Source organism: Liolophura sinensis, chromosome 1 (genome assembly GCF_032854445.1).
Source record: "Liolophura sinensis isolate JHLJ2023 chromosome 1, CUHK_Ljap_v2, whole genome shotgun sequence".
Taxonomy (NCBI): domain Eukaryota; kingdom Metazoa; phylum Mollusca; class Polyplacophora; order Chitonida; family Chitonidae; genus Liolophura; species Liolophura sinensis.
In genome coordinates, this window is record NC_088295.1 from 13,635,400 (window position 1) to 13,652,735 (window position 17,336).

Below are 17,336 nucleotides of genomic sequence, written 5' to 3' on the forward strand. Positions count from 1 at the left end.
AGCCTCCCCTTAAACCTTTCGCAAAGGCCTACACCAGCCGATTGCATATACTTGACGGAACGCCCGAGAAATCTTCTTGCTATGCATGTTTTTTCAAAACAGGTGGACAATGCTACCTGAATCACCAATGTACATGAAAAGAAGTGTAAATAATGCAAATATTTATTATTCCACTGTGTTAACTGCGGTAATTCAGTAAATATAATATACTTCATAAAAATAAATTCAAGGCTGGGTCGGGGCTTCACCTCACGAACCACTTATCGTGACAATACCAAAAGGGATGTCTTTGCCGGAGAATCTTCAGTAGTTGTGATTGCATTAAATCCAAACCGCTTCAACGTGCACCATCACAAGAGTCACACAAGAGTCAGCTACTGCATGATGGTGATTACATTATATTTGTACATTAAAGAATTTTGTGTTGGGTAGCATTGGGTACCGCCAGGTTTGGCATCACAATCATTTCATGCAGAGACACCTATTTTTTCTCAGCAGGACATTATATGCGTTCACAATATATGGCTGTCTGTAAGTAGAAATCTCAAATGAAACTATCCAACAGCTTGGCCACTGTGTTTGCAAATTTGTTATACCCAAGAAACCATATGTGTTCTGGGTATCCCACAAATCCATTCTCATAACGAGGGCATTTGTTGACCGAACTGTGGTGTATCAAGGGCTCGCGACGTAACTGGAACTACATAGTTAATCTTGGTGCTAGATGAGTCCGTGACTTCAGCTAACAATTTAGTTATGACAAGAATACTCAGACTGCCAAACCAAAATCGCTGATATATTTCACTATTAGTTCAGGCTTTAACTGGATTTGAGTAATCTGCCTCTCCACACGGCTTGTATTATTCAGCTTTGGTAGATCAGGCTTATACATAACCAACACCAATAATATTATCAATACATAGTCTATACACCAACAAATGTACGACTTCTCGACGAACCGCTTTAATTTTAAAGTCTCCATGTCATGTGCATAGAAAATGTCGCTTTGGGTCAAACGTAAATGTCATGTGCCAGGAGAGGTAGAGTGTGTAGGAGTTCAGTATGTTTTCAGACGGATTAAGCGGATAATGCATATTCATGAAGCTTATCGTTCATGCTCACTCAGTGGGAATTACTGAAGGTCTCAGCTATAGTACATGCCTGCTGTCAGTAATTACAAAACCACCTCTGAACAATGCCTTCAAGAATCTATCAACTTGAAGTAGTATATATAACAAATGACTTTTCTTTCAACGCAGAAGCATTTAACCGATTTAATGAGGTGGAAATGGCGGTGGTATCATATTTGGTATCTTATTTTCTCAACAGACAGAACAATCGAGAACCACTTTCTATGTCACATAATGAACCTTACGTGACGATTCAACAGTTTTACTCTGGTTGTATGTGGTTAAACAAGCCCAAATTCGCAAGAACTGGAACATTCGGTTAAAAGTCTATGATGCCTTGCACTCAAGCCCATTGTGAAGTGAATAGCCCATGTTAAAAGGTAGGATGCTACAAATTTGACCGACATCTAAACTGACTGACAGAGCGACTCACAGAGCGACTAACCGCAACTATACGTATCTTCAAGTCAGTATTTTTAATTCAAATAACGAAATTACCACGACTCTATTTGTATCAGGTAATTAGGTCTAACATATGATAACTATGGACAGTTCTACACATCTGACATTGAACTGAAGGCGCTTTCTTTCCGCCAGTTGGATGAAAACTGTCTAATCTGGGAGACAAGATTGTCCTATGTTATACATGTTCATGAAACTGTCACTAAAACGTGTGACCTGTGACTCAGCCATACTGTAGATCGATGCTGTAGTCGTGTTGTGTTGTATAGAGCAGAGGTCTCCTGTTACACTGTTGTGACATAAAACAGTCACAAGTCCGTCTATACGAAATGAAGGGGTGTCCATAATTCATGGCCTTCCGTGCTGATTTTCATAAAACCCTTGATTCAGTCTATCAATTTTGCGTTCAACTGGTGAATTAACTAATTCTACAATTATAGACTGGAAGAAGCTGTTTTTCATGGGAGATCACTTTCGCTTAGCAAATGATCGCTATCGTCCGTACGGCATCAGTGAAAAAAACTTGCGGGAGCTTCCCTATTAATATTTGCACAAATCTAAATGTTAAGTTTGGCATACGTGTAACGCTAATTAACCATGAAGGAACATTCCAAGTCTGCAGTCGCAAGATCATTTTTCACAAGGACTTAAAACTGCCAATTCCCAAAGGAATACGTAATAAATAATAGACAAAGACTACACAAAGCTGGTATAACGTGTAAGAGAAATTCCGAGCCCGTGAATATAATTTCTAGGTCGAATGCAAACACAGGTATCTCCGTTGTACTTATATCGCAACTGTCCATAAACGCACCGTGCTGAATATAACAAGCTTGAATGCTAACAGGCCCCTAGCACCGGGTTAGGCGGAATTACAGACATCTTCTACTTCTGAACAACCTAAGAAATGATACATAAATGTAATAACGAACTTACAGCACAGAGAGTAAAACCAGAGCAGCGACGACAGTGTGATAATTGGCAAGTGGTTACCTGTAATTGGTGAAATATGGTCATTTGTTAACTTACAATTAGTGGAATTAGGTAAGAAAACATGCAATGGTGTTAACTGCAATTTGTTACACGTCACTCAAAATGAGTGAGTGAGTGAGTGCTTGGGGTTTAACGTTGTACTCAACAATTTTTCAGGAATCCTTAGGGTGTATGTAATGTGCCTCCTTGTTGCAGGACGAATTTCCACCGCTCTTTTATCTAGTGCTGCTTCACTGAGACGAATTATCGAAGGCAAGTAAGTCGCCCCGCCCGAGCCATTATATTGATACGGGTTAACCAGTCGTTGCACTATCCCCTTCATGCTGGACGTCAAGCACTCAAAATGATGAGTTGTCATCACATTTAACACAGAATAACATTAACACAATGCCTAGGATGCAGGCCTCGGGGAAGTTTCGTCCACAACCAGAATCCTGTTTTATACAGGAATACAATATAATTACAGACGTTTAGCATAGAGAGCAAAACCAGAGCAGGCAAACACTCCAAAGTAATCGTTGAAATGTGGCCTCTTGTCAATTCAGCTCAGTTAGGATTTTATTAGACTAACTGTTCAGGTAAATGCTTAAAAATAGTACATTACATGCTCCCCTACCCCCCACCAGCCCCACCACCATGGCTATAAAATGCTGGTGTCATGTAAGAGCAAAGCTGCCATCAATTTCCAATGATGTACCAAAAACAGATGATTTTCTAGACATGTACACAATTCATATTTCTAACTCATATAATCCGTGAGTCACTTTTAGATGGAATACAAATGTAGGTATCTAAGGTACGTTTTGATTGCATCTGTTCACATAAAAGCAGCATTTTGATTTAACAAACATGGATGCTTATACAGCCCCTATCCCAGGGTTAAGCGGAACAATGACAAGCAAGAATCTGTCCCTATATACCAACAAGACGGTTATATGGGCCCTATACACTCGTTTTGCAACCTTGGATTTGACTCTTCTGATTGACTGATTGACCTTTAAATTTCAATGAGAACAGAGTTCCATCCTGCTAATTCCGCTTAACCCGGAACTAGGGACAGTATATACATCGTGCTGAATTATATTGCCAAGTTGGATATATGCAATAAAAGCGCAACAGAGACAGATTATTCAATATCGACAACCTACAACCTAACATGGTTTACGATTAGGACACCGATTAAATTCAATAGCCTGAACATTCTTGACGTCTATCTATCGTCAGTGAAAAAAAATGGTTGCTTGTCTTTGCATGACTCTATACCTATTCCTTACTTTATTTGCTTTCGTAGTTCATTGGTGGTTTATGTTGAACGTTGTTTTGGAAACTCATTTTGCGATTATTAACCCAAATTATTTAACTGGCGACGACTTACATATACTAGGCCATTTTGGACGACGACTTTGACGCCTAGATTTAATCTTTAATGACTTTAAAGTTTAGATATTCTTGTCATTAGGTAATTCAATCTGAATAAATGCAGCTGGAATGTCCTGTATATACAGCAGCTTGGTTTGTTCAGATTGTAGTTATAACTGCATGAGCAACAGGATTAGTGATCTTGTGGGGAAGTTACACCCGTTTTGATGTACATCCTGCACCCCAAGTTCCTTACAATTTACAATTATTACAGCTATGTTGTAAGTAAAAGTGGATGGAATGTCCAGCTGACGATCTCCCTCATACTTGTGTACCATTCCGCGAGCTTAGAGCCAGAGGGTGTATATGCATCGTGATGACTATGTTGGGTAAATGAACTGTTGCAACCAGTGCAACAAAAAATACATATTTAACTAAGGACAATACTAGGCTAAGCGTGTATCCCTTGCAGAGCAGTGCAATGTATATGCACAGCGCCCATCACCGTATATACAGAATAAACTGGCGTAAGACTAAACTTATTTGTTGTCTAAAAAGATTTATGGGTTTGTATCCTTGTTAAACTTGTGTGAAAAAGTTTACACAATTATGTACAACCTTTCTGTGTAATTGTGTACTTAATTCAGCAAACGTTTCACTAATTTCGCAAACGTGGTCAAATTTTCCCACATTTACTTACCTGTAGGTAAACATTCACGTCATTGTGGTCAAAAACCTACACCACTAAACTTGTATCCACTGTTTCATCGAAGGCATTACAAGAAGTGCAACGACAAAGCGTTCAGACGTCGATGTTCATGGAGTTGCTTGAATTTTCACATTTATGTGAAATTCTGGGGAACCATATATCAACACTGTATAGGTAATTCTCACCAGGGTCGATCTTTCTCATTCACTAACAGCATAATGATGATCTGCTAGCTTTAAACAATCCATGTATATAGCAAAGGCTATGAAAGATATTCACCTACCTTCGCTGGATTTAAAGGAAACCACAGATTCTCCAGATGGTACATCTTATCTGAACCTATATTTGTACAAAGTCCAAACGGTATCCTCTCTAACAGACTTTATGACAAGATGGATAGTTTCAATTTTGACAAATTATCCTTACTTGGACAGTAATATTCCCAAGGGTCCTGTATATCAAGTGTACATATCTCGCCTCGTAGCATTTGTTAGTTCCTGTCAGTGTTTTGTCTGACGATTTCAATCAACGTAACAAGTTATTACTGCAAAAACTAGTGTGTCAAGTTTATTTCATCGAACGCCTTCACTCCAAGTTTTACAATGAGTATAACTCTCTTGCAAGTAAACATGAACAGAGCGTCTAGAATCACTGGCGTTCAGCTTCATGGTTGTTTGTAATTCCGTTTAACCCGTAGCTAGTCGCCGTACATCCATCGTGTTGAATTAGATCGCCACGTTGGATATATGCACAGTTGCAATTAAAGCGCAACTGAGATACATATTTTCTTATCGACAACTCATATGCTAGCATGGTATGCGATTTGAACACTGATTTCACCAAGTCGCCTATAACATACCTTGGATCTTTCCAACATCATAGAAAACTGTGGATTGCTTCTCTTTGCATGATTCCGCCCTATTTTCGTACTTTATATACTTTCTTAGTTCTTTGGTTGTTTGTGTTATACGTCCTTTGGGGAATTGGCCTTGCGATTATTAACCTGGAACGTCCTAACAACTGTCTGTTTTAATTTACCGAAACAGCAATCAAAAGCAGTACCTTACCTGTACCATGGAGGTAGAATTATCTAATCTACCTAAATCACTATACAATTAACGTCATTCTCAATTTGCTAAGGTTTACTTCATATTGAGTATAAGTTTACTTGAAATGGTTTAATTATTACTTCAATAGGTAAACCTTTAAAAAATCGGCGCAGGCTTACCACAAAAATGTTTACAGGGTATCATTGTGAACTGCTGACAGCTTCTCTTTAGAAGAATGCGCCCTGTATGATATTATAATTCTTTGGTTTTGTTTTTTGGATGGTTTACTTTGAACGTTTTTTTTTTGGGGGGGGGGGGAATTGGTTTGGGGATTTTCGATCTGGAACGTTCATTATGGTTGGCGATAGGTATAAATGTCAACGCTTGCATTAAACAAGTGGACAAACCCTAAAACGACTGATCACATTACGGGGAATTATTGTGTAAGATAACGAGGAACAAAATCTGTAACGGAAGAACACTGTAGAACGGTTTTTTCGAAGGAAACGTTATGTTATTATAATACCATATGTAAGTCATATTTCTGTAGAAAGTTTATGTGTCACTCAATTACAATTGGCACTACTTCATATAATGCTAAATATTTAACGGCCTAATCTGTCGCCTCGGGCTCAAAACTCTACTCAAGTCACATAAGTCTAAGTATAGCTACACTGGGCGGTTAGCCCTTCCCGTCACACGTTCCGCAAACCCACAGCACCTATGTTTCAAACCTTATACACGATTACAAAAATAAACCGTTACCCTCTCACGCTGAACTTTTTTGTCCATCTGTTTACGCAGGTTTCACCGATTAATGCCTAACAGTCTCCCGCTACATCACAGTAGGTCAGGAGAAAACTAAAATAACTGAATGAACGTAAAAGTCGGCGCGTTTTCTGGGTGTCCACGTGTGAGCTACGAGACCCGACTCATCTGCATGTACGTCATAGCGCATTGTCCGGGTCGGCGTCGAGAACACATGTGAACAGATGTCTGCAACGCGGAGCGACCCCGGTGCTACGCAGATCGGCGGGACTTAACACTCATCACTACATCATAGTAAAATCCCCAGTCACTGCCACCTTAATCATGTTGCCTAGGTACCTGGTGTAAGGTGGTGACGAGTGACCTCTAAACGCGCCCTGTGGTGTAAGTCACTATATCTTTATGTCACATACCCGGACAGAGTGTGCTATCGCTGCTGGTGTTGGGCAGTGACTATAATCTGAACAGCTGTGGGTGAGGTGTATACGACTCGGTCGACCCCCAGCAATATCTGCACTCATATATGTGAAACTCCTACAAATTATCAAGCATGGAGTAGGACATTGCCAGCAGAGCTCAGTCTACAAGTCATCTGCTTTACTTTGTCCCTCACACATTGTTTTTGACGTTCGGGCCACTTTCTCACGGCCCGAGTACCAACGCTATACGCCCAAGAGGACAATACAAAGTTATACATGAAGTAAGTATTAAGTGTATGCTTAAGTTACGTGTATATTGTAATAAGTGTTTGCACGTGTTTAAATAAGCGCGCGGCATGGGGGCTCACAAGTATGGGGATGCTATTCATGTCCTACGGTGGAAATATCGTAACCTTATTGCTGAGATTATATTTCCTTGTACATAATTGCGCTGTCTTATTTTGCATTCTGTAATAGTGTTTTGATCAGCGTTATCTATAAATTGCAAGCATTCGGCATTTAGTGTGTCTGGCGGACATACCTTGAGTCTAGTTCATGAACCGGCCTAAAGCTTTAATTGTGACATTTATATTGTGACGATAAGCAACGAATTCGTGACCGGTTAAACTGGATTAGTTACGTGCGTACGCACATAATTTGCCCATTTTATCTCACATCTAGTCTTTGTTATAGCTTTAGTTTTGAAGACGTACTTATATAGTGATAGACCTTATTAACTTGACTATTTTCCAGCAATTGTTAATGCGACACTTTGACTCAGTAAGCGAATCGACCATGCAATCTTCAGGTCCGCAACGATCACCTGGAATTTTTTATAATGAATATTTCATGACAGGTGACATTCCTTCGTTTATACTCATACATATACATGGTCTGTCAAGTGCAGGTGGTAAATCGGGGCGTTCTAACAGACATTCATATACCTGTCGCCAACCTTAACGAACGTTTAGGTTAATACTCACACGCACCAATTCCATAACAACGTCAAACACAAACCACCAATGATATGACGACAAACGGTCAAGGACAAGTTTTAATGATACCGGAAAGCCGTAATGATCGACTGTTCTTGACACATTAATTTAATTAGTATCTAAACTCCGTAGCATGCAAGTTTATTGGAGAATATAGACCGCATGCTTCTACTTCCAAGTATCTAGCTCCCGTTAAAATTATATTTTGAGAGATGACAATTCTAATTTTATTACTCAAACTGGTCTTCAGGGATTTTACTTTAGATATTGTTTTAGCCGTTGACGACCTGGGCTGGGTATACTTCACTTTCTATAAGTTGTTGTTAAAACGTATCTCCCGTGTGCTTTGACCACCACTGCTCATATATTCAGTGCAGCAACATTTTTGAACACCATACACATACGTGGCCCCTAGCCCCAAGCTAAAACGTAACCGATATTTAGTTCATAAGAGTAGGTACTGTATAGCACTATTAGGACAGCTATTAAAACTCTACTGACGTTATCGATCTTTGTGTGAAATCTGTTGCTAGTAATTTTGTCAGGTGTTAACCTACATACATGCAGATATAAATCTCAGCTCACTTCCTAGTTCGTGGACCTCTAGTATGACTCATGATCAACCGCTCTGGTCTTTCCCAAAATGTATTTTTATCCATGAATTTGTGCCAGAAGTGAAACAATCTCGCAAAGAAAGGGTTGTCATTTCATGTAAGTTTCCTTATTACACAGGTATATAACTCAGTCATCGTACACTGAATAGGTTTAATTTCTCTCTTGGCAGTAAATGCAATGTGTGTTACACGTCTTAGCAGAATAGGCTGTCTTTAACTATGCCACTGGAGAGGTTATATTGTCACTCAGTCCGTCAAATTGGTCTGTAGACCTATATACCTAAACTGTACACAACCGTGTTTAAAATGAGGAATTTAACACAACTTTCTAACAATTGTCGGGCAGATTTATTTGATGGGTTTGGTCTGGACCAAATTAAGTCCTTCTGCAGTTCAGTTGAAACTGGATAAGTAACCCTTCCACTGCAACGATCTTTTCATATCCACAATACATTATAATACATCTTGGTAAACTTAGACAATAGCAAAGCAAACAAAGACAGTCGGGCGTGAAGACGGGCAAAGAAGACCGGGGATAAATAGGCTTGGATAGATCAGAATAGATTGGTTCCTTGATCTCTTTGCATTATTTTAATGTTATTTTGTGTTAAATCGGATAGACAACAGAACATTTTGAGTAATTCTAGACCAGTGACGTATAAATTTACATCACCGTATTGTTTTTTGTGTTTGTTTGTTTTTTTTACCTAATTCTGCTTAAGCCATGGTACTATACGGGTGTGTAATTTGCTACTGTTTAAGCATTTACATGACAGTTAGAATAAAACCCTAACTGAAGTAAATTGACAAGGGGCGGTATTTAACCAGTGACGTGTGACCATTTGCCAGCTACCACACTGTCGTCGCTGTTTTGGTTTTACTCTCTATGCTGTGCATCTTAAAGTATATTGAGCTGTACAAAGGAAAACCACTGGATAGGCTTGGGAAGTAGCAAAGTGTTCCAGAACATAGAGGCCTGGACAGCGGTAAATAAGACCAGAATATATATGATTAGACAGTAACAAGTCAGACCAGAATAGATAGATAGACTTTGGTAGTTCCAAGGGAATTCCGAATAGATAAATTGTGGATGTAGCAATGGAGACTAGCTTGCTAAAACCATTGTCAACAAATGAAACATGCACGTCACATGCAAGAAAAGATTGAGACTTGATAAACATAAGCATTTTGTTTTTTAAGAACTATCTAAACCTGGTTTTGGAACAAAGTAGGAAATAAGTCTATGTACCCAATATAAAAGAGAGTAACTCCCGAACAACCAGTGAAAATCTAGCCTCGTCAGTTTACCTTAGCTTTATTCTAACTGCTTACGTAAATGCTTAATTAAATGCTTAGGATTAATAATCAATGATTAAGCAGAATTGGGTAAAAATATAAAAAGGCAGTATTGTTACTTCTCTGACTTAAAATTACTCAAAATTCTGCGGTGTCATGAAATCTTCTCAAAAATCACATGAAGACGAGGCAATCGATGAATAAGTAAAGTAGAGAATGCTAGAACGGTCAGATTTCGAAACACATTTTATCATTATTATTTATTGCATTGTTTTACATATACGATGGTAGTCAGAGAAAACCAGAGTGCTTGGAGTAATCAGTGTAGCGCACTTTGTCAGATATACCTGATTAACTGCCTTAATTGTAAGCCCAAACATAACAGCCAGGGCTGGACTCGAACTTGCGACCACAAGGTCATGGAGCCGATCAACTGGGGCGAGAGCTACGCTTCAGTTGACTCAGCCAGCGATGCCCAGATCTGTGTTAAAGGTTGGTTGAAAAACACAAGATTGGGTTATCACTGCCGATCACGGTCAGCCAGGTGTGGACACCGTGATCACAGTCGGGTTTAGACGCCACGATCACAGCCGAGACCATCTAACTTTTCTCTCTGACCTTTGTTAATTTGTTTATTACAAATATTGTAGAGGTCATGAAAATGGCTGGAGCTTTTTCGTGCATTCAGAAGTTACAATAAAATTACCACGGACGAGTTGGTGAAAACTGATATTTACTAATTAAAATCTTTGCGGGACTCGTCCTCCTGTAATAGCTTCTATTTATAAGGTAGCTATAATACTGATCTCATAACGATACCTACAACTAAACAGTCGATATCTAGAAGTCCCAGTGGGGTCTGAGGTAATGAGGAACGTTTATTAATTGATGTAGTTGGCGATCTACAGCCTGTTGACATATGCTATATTACCTCCGTTCATGCGCGCTTCCGGAAACCATGACATTTCCGTGAGTGTACATTCAATCTATTCCATCGACTTAAGGTTGGAGTAATGGACGGGATGTTGGCGACTCCCAAAGGGCACCCCTTGTATACCGTGTGTGCATTGGCAATCACATACCTCTGGCGTCATAACGCCGACACAAGTGCGCGACTTGTCCCCGCGGAATTAGTTCGTGTTACATTATGTGGTCAAACCAAACATGCATGGATTGTAAAATTTTGCAACGTTTGCGTGCACTTTGGGTTTCAGAATTATTTTTTTCTTTGCGTCTTTTCATTTCAGGTCACTGTTGTGATCATAAATGTGACTAAAATGATCTTATGATGGTAAAATATAATTTTGTGAACCCTCGAGATATTTGGTGCAAGGCGTAGATAGTATCCATTAATGGCTTAAAATAGGCCGTCGGAAACAAAGCTTATATGCGTCATCAAGATTGATGGGCAAACACCCTATATACTGATACACTGGTATTAACAGTCCCATTTTCCGACTGAAGAGGTACACAGTATCTGTGTTTGAGGCTTAAGTTTGTGTCCCTGACAATTAACAATGTCCGTAATGTCCGTGTATGACATCGAAAAGGTCCTGGTGATTTAACTATAAACGTACCACAAAATATGACAAATATGCTCAGCTCAAAGCCCAGTTAAGTGATGACTAGATGTACCCTGTTACTGGTGATTTCACATGTGATCAGAACAGAGCATAGAGCGTAGCTTGGAGTATATTGGGTCTTAACTGTGTACGTAGTTGTGAGTATTTTATTGTGCACAGCAACAGTTACACAATTGTAATCAGCATATGTATGCTTCCAAAACTGTGAAATGTTAGTCGTGTCGATAGTACCTTAAGCTTACTTTATCTTTTCCAGCAAAGTCCACCGCTAAAGATCAAACTGACTGACCGACGACGATGTAAGGCAAAACAGCTATATACCGGCGTAATTATGGGTAAGATATAATAAAAGTCATGGGAAGCGATTTTTATACAATTAGGTCTGCTTGCTGCCTGCTTGCCAGGTTGGACACTAATGTATGCAACATTTATCATTTGTGGGCCGTGGATGTGGTGGCGTGCAGTACGGCCCAGAGGTTTTGGTTAAAGTGGATTAATGTTCTCCTTTCTAAAGAGTACTTCACTGCCTTTTGACCTTAATTAATTGTTAAATGGTTGTAATGACCTTATATACCTGCCGGTATGCTTGGTTCAGAAAGAGTCATGGGCTAAAATGTTTATATTAAAATATGTATAAAAACCATCTTTAACCTTAATTATTTATATTGATAAAACGTTCATAATTTGCATATTGGAATATTTTGCTCGAATGTCTCTAATCATATTGAATGTAGAAATAAGTTATGCATACAAAACTTTAACATAGCGTGGCGATATTTTTTGTAATACTCATTTCCGTATTTATTTATATTTGCATTTAAGACTGTTGCATTCACCTTAACTGTGTACTCACACTGACGAATCTTCAGGTGTGAAAATTAACTTTCGTGAATTGTTTTGAACTGTGTAGTCTTATACGATGCATTGCATCTCGTAACCTGTATGTTTAAGTTTTTTTTGTATTTATGACGTAAGCTGTTCACATTTCCCACAGTTGAGAGGTGACTCGTGTCCCGCTTTATTTGCAGATTATTCCAAGCTGTCCAAGCAGGACCTAAAGGTGAAGAATGCTACTCTGTGTTACGATGTCAAGCAGAAGCAAATGTTCTATGATGAAGCCCGTGCTATTGTGGAGAAGTTGGACAGAGAGTATGACCAAGCTAAAGGCTCCTTCCCACTCCTCAGATATGGGAAGTTGAAACTAATGATTAAAGAATCAACGACGGAGGAGAACTTGGAAAAAACGAAACCTAAACCATCAGAAGAGAGTGAGAGACAGAAATCTGACAAACACAGATCTAACGGTTCTGGTGGATTGCTTCAAAAAGTGAAGGAGTTTTCAGGAAATATTGAAAAGGTTGATATGCTGAATAATCCCAAATATGAAAGTAAGTGTTGAACCTGTCTTATGCGGAAGGTTGGTCAAATCCAAGCCGACAGTATTAGAAACAGAATACACATTTGTCGGGGTTTTTCCATTACCTGTTAGGAAGACAATGATTTTTTTGTATATTTGACATATTTCATCAGTCTTTCGTGTTTGGGTTGGATTAAACGTGAAAGCGTTAAGCTCCACATATTCAAGGGCGTAAAGGTCTTTCTTGCGATTGTCTTATACAACACCTAGGTTTCTGTTAAAGTCTCCAGTCACTGTGTTTGCTGTCCATTTTGGACATGGATTGACGTAAGGTTATACTTGCGTGAAACATTGTCAGTCTAGACCATATACAACAACCGGTTGTACAATGAATATCCACATCTACAGTTTTGAGCTCACTGGATTTAAAAGATTAACGAGTCATGGAAGAAGCCTCATGAAACAAAATTAGTTTTGTGGACTGAAAATATTGAACTTACACCGAACGTGTATAATTTTTAGAATCTGTTTTCAAACTTGCATGATGTATACTTGGGAGCACAACCGGGTAAGCCTTATTATCAATAGTTGTAGGCTATAGATTTATCTGAGCTTGGTTGGTTTGATCAGCCAGTGTCGGGTTTTTCTTGTTTTGTGGCCCATGCGCATCTACTTAATTGATAACGATGTTAGTAACTACATCGAAAGGTCGTGTTAATAAATCAAGAAGAAAGTTAAAAAAAAAACGTAAGAAAGACTTTCCCAGTGTACTTCCTTCCCAAATTTTATATGCCAGTCAAACATGTAGTACCATGTGTATTAGGTGGAAATGCGTGCACACTTTAGGAATAAGGCGGGAAATTGCATGGCGTCAAAGAATACCAAAGGATTGCATTGTGTCAGAATTTGAACACCTACTGCTTATGAACGTTAATACGTAGATCGTAGTCTGAACCCACCAATGACAGCGTAGCATAAATTGCAGGAGTCCAATAGAACAATCTAGCTATGTAACATTACAAATTACAAACAGTGTCATCTTCCTTCCCAGGTATGACAAAACAGGAGCTGGCCAGAGAGAACGAAGAGAAACAGAAGGAACTTGAGGTTCTGGACAGGAAGTCTCTGCGACTGTTCAACAGGCTAGACAAACTGAGTCGGGATTACACGACGTCCAAGCAGCTCTGGCCATTCCCACGTTATCAGCAGATGAAGGAAATGATTAAGGAGGTTACATACGACACTTACATTTAAATACTTTTACATACTTTTGTTTATATACCGTTTGTTTCAGTTTTATTGTTTACATACAAGTGTATTTGTATATTTGTTTTAGGCTCTTATTGCTTAAAGTTGACGTTTAACAGTGTCCAGTTCTGTTTGTATTTTAGTAGAGCAGTGAAAACTTTTAATGAAATCATTCACTGAAAATCATGTTCCTGGTCCCAGAGATTCCTGTATGGTGACCAAAGTTACTCTAGGGCTAATGAGTTTCATGTATGGTCCTGGGGTTCTTATATGGTTCCTGGGGGTTCATTGAAGGCCTTTAGGTTCATGTGTGGCCCCTGGGTATTTTTGTATGTTCCATGGGGTTCATGTATGGCTCATGAGGGTCCTGCGTGGCCCCTGAGGCTCGTGTATGGCCTCTCAGGTTCTTGCATGGTCCCTGAGGCTCGTGTATGGCCTCTGAGGTTCTTGCATGGTCCCTGAGGTTCATATGTGGTTCTTGAGATTCGTGTACGGTCCCTTAAGTTCATGTATGGCCTCTGTGGTTCTTGTATGGTCCCTGAGGTTTATGTATGGTCCCAATCTCCATCTCAAATCCTAGAGGTTCCTGTAAAGTCCCTGAAGTGTATGCGTGATCCCTGAGGTTGCTGTTCTCTGGGGGTACATGTTCCTGAGGTCCATTTCTGTATGGTCCCTGAGGTTGCTGGTCTCTGAGGTTCTTGCTCCTGAGGTCCATGCATGGTCTCTGGGGATGCTATCCTCTGGGGTTACTTGTTCCTGAGGTCTATTTCTGTATGGTCCCTGAGGTTGCTGGTCTCTGAGGTTCTTGTTCCTGAGGTCCATGCATGGTCCCTGGGGTTGCTATCCTCTGGGGTTACTTGTTCCTGAGGTCAGTTTATGGTCCATGAGGTTCCTGGTCTCTTGGATAACTGGTTCCAAACCTTAATACCGTCTAATTATTTCATACAATCCAATGGATATATATGGGGAGTTATAATTAATTGATTTATTATATTACTGCACCAAAACACAAGCCTGACTAGCATTTTTATTGTAAGACTGATTGTAAGCTACACTGTATAACTTATTTTTTTTTATTTTATAGCTTTAATGATTTTTCAGAGGTGATCATTGTGTTGTATTCACACACCTGAATCTTAATTTACTTTTATATTATAACCCCATTTTGGTTTTTTCCCTATTCTTATTAGGCTGCTTAGGGACATGTTTTGCTTTTATAATATAACCCACTCGTCCGTGTCATTACAGTTATTACTGTTCATCCAAGTCCTTGGGAGGCTGATATATCCAGTTCAAGTGGTTTGCACGAGGGCCATTTAGCTCAAAACGTGTTGAATGCAATTAAGCTTGAAAACATATGATGATTGCAGGGAGTAAGTCATATGTCAGAAACATCGGTATGGCCGGCTACTGTTTAACTGTGCACCATAATGAATTCTCCATTAACATGCCGCAGAAATGGATTTTCTAACCTTCAGTAAAATGTGATCTATTAGTTTAAGGCTTGTGGTTATTTTCTTGCGCATAAAATTTACAGTGTCACGTCATAATGTAGTTTTAAGGAATATTGGTTCAGGTACTTTCCTAAAAGTAGTCCTTAGTAAGTTAAGTGTAACTGATAACCTAAAATAAGTAGCTGGTAAGAATAAATCTTCAGAAATTATCTTCACTCTTACAAAATTACATTCTGTTTTCCACTCCAGTCACCAGCAACTTTGGGATATTTGTTAAGGCTTTGCTCAATGTTGCTTTGTGGGTAGTCCCGTGGGACTGCATGGGTCATAATTATTAAAAGTTCAACTTGTAATTAGGCAAGTCTTAAGTGGGACCATATCATAACTATTTTGAAAATTTACTGCTTTTACGCCCAAGTTATAATTTTCATATCATTCGCACGCATGCAACTCATAGAAGAACTTTTTCGGTTGTTGCAGGTTAAATGTAAAAATATATGCATGTGAGTGATTTAATTTTTTACATAAAAAGACATAAATTGCCGTATAATTCAATTCTGTTTAATTTGCTAGTCATTTTAAATATATAGTCATGACATGTAGTTAATGTTTTTCATGGTGGTTGACAGAGGCCATCCAGACTTTTTCGATTGTTTCAGGTTAAATGTAAAAATATATGCATGTGAGTGATTTAATTTGGATAAAAAGACATAAATTGCCGTATAATTCAAGTCTGTTTAATTTGCTAGTCATTTTAAATATACAGTCATGACATTTGGTTAATGTTATTCATGGTGGTTGGTAGCGGCCATCCAGACCGCGGCCAGACTCCCAGGAAGGTCCCAGTTAAAATTGGTCGCCATCAGCCACAATACTTACTATTCTTTTTGAGCTAATGTACAGAACTATTTGTAAACTATCTAGGCTTTATATCCTTGCAATAAAGGGCAAGTGATGAATTTTTCGCGTAATGCAACATGCTAATGTAAGGTTAAGGTCTTGGTTATAGTGGTTAAGTTTTTACTGTTTTATTATTTATGCTACGTATCCTTTATTCGCCAAATGCCATTCACTCTTTACGCCGATCAAAGTGAGCCACCATGTTGTTTTTTCATATGGAATGTCTTAAATAAATTTACACGCAATGTTACAGTCATTTTTTGAAATAATTTTTCTGTGTTTGCGCAATTTTTAATGTTATGATTAATTTTCTTTTATGATTCGGTATTGGGTATGATTTGTTTGTGAATTATTCGGTAAAGCCAGCAAATAATACCAAGGTTACACAAAATTGTAGCGCGGTTGAATCTTTCTTCCTGGTGTAGTGTACGCACCTATACATGCAATTTGCGAAAGTCATATGAAATAGTTCTTTCACTGAAGAATTCAAAGAGAGTCTGCTTGAAAACACGGAACGTCACAAGGTATACCCAACAATCCTCCTGACAAAATGCGGCCGCGACTCAGCCACCGGATCCCTAAGCACGCGATCCCATATGGGTTTATGGTGTTCGCTAAGCAGTTCTTTATAGAACATTGAACCATTGTCGACCGTGGAAGTTTATTTTGGTGACATGTAAGTGCAACTTTATAGGGAGTAACATTCAAGCAGATCTCTACTTACTTTATAAGGTAGAAGTTGACATTGCAGAGTTTAAACCAAGACCACTGGCTTGAGTATCTTTAACAATATGCAGATAAAAGTATATATAATACAAAATTAAATCCACTGATAACAGAAGTTTAAATCACAAACATGGGTCTGTGGCGTTTTGAATGATGAAGCGAAGCTGCTCATCGTTATTTAAGTAACTGCTTGCCGAGCTGTGTATCCCAATTTTTGACATGGTAGGCTTATTTGTACATTCCGCGATTGTAAACTGGACGGAACGGCCATCAA

At 38.9% G+C, this 17,336-nt stretch overlaps 1 protein-coding gene across 4 annotated transcripts; it reads left to right on the forward strand.

Moving 5' to 3' along the window:
- Positions 1-6,869: 6,869 nt before the first annotated feature.
- Positions 6,870-17,043, forward strand: LOC135479891 (uncharacterized). 4 transcript variants are annotated; one of them, XR_010445891.1, is made up of 5 exons: positions 8,499-8,595; positions 11,634-11,712; positions 12,406-12,765; positions 13,786-15,916; positions 16,096-17,043. XR_010445891.1 is itself a non-coding variant. In XM_064759807.1 (4 exons), the coding sequence occupies exons 2-4, from the start codon at positions 11,709-11,711 to the stop codon at positions 13,986-13,988; spliced, it is 567 nt and encodes a 188-aa protein (XP_064615877.1). In that variant the 5' UTR covers positions 6,870-7,170; positions 11,634-11,708; the 3' UTR covers positions 13,989-17,043. The 4 variants fall into 4 exon arrangements, 3 of the variants coding, with proteins under 3 accessions (XP_064615877.1, XP_064615870.1, XP_064615880.1); XM_064759807.1 differs by lacking the exon at positions 8,499-8,595 and adding an exon at positions 6,870-7,170 and having other exon boundaries at positions 13,786-17,043; XM_064759800.1 differs by having other exon boundaries at positions 13,786-17,043.
- The last annotated feature ends 293 nt before the right edge of the window (positions 17,044-17,336 follow it).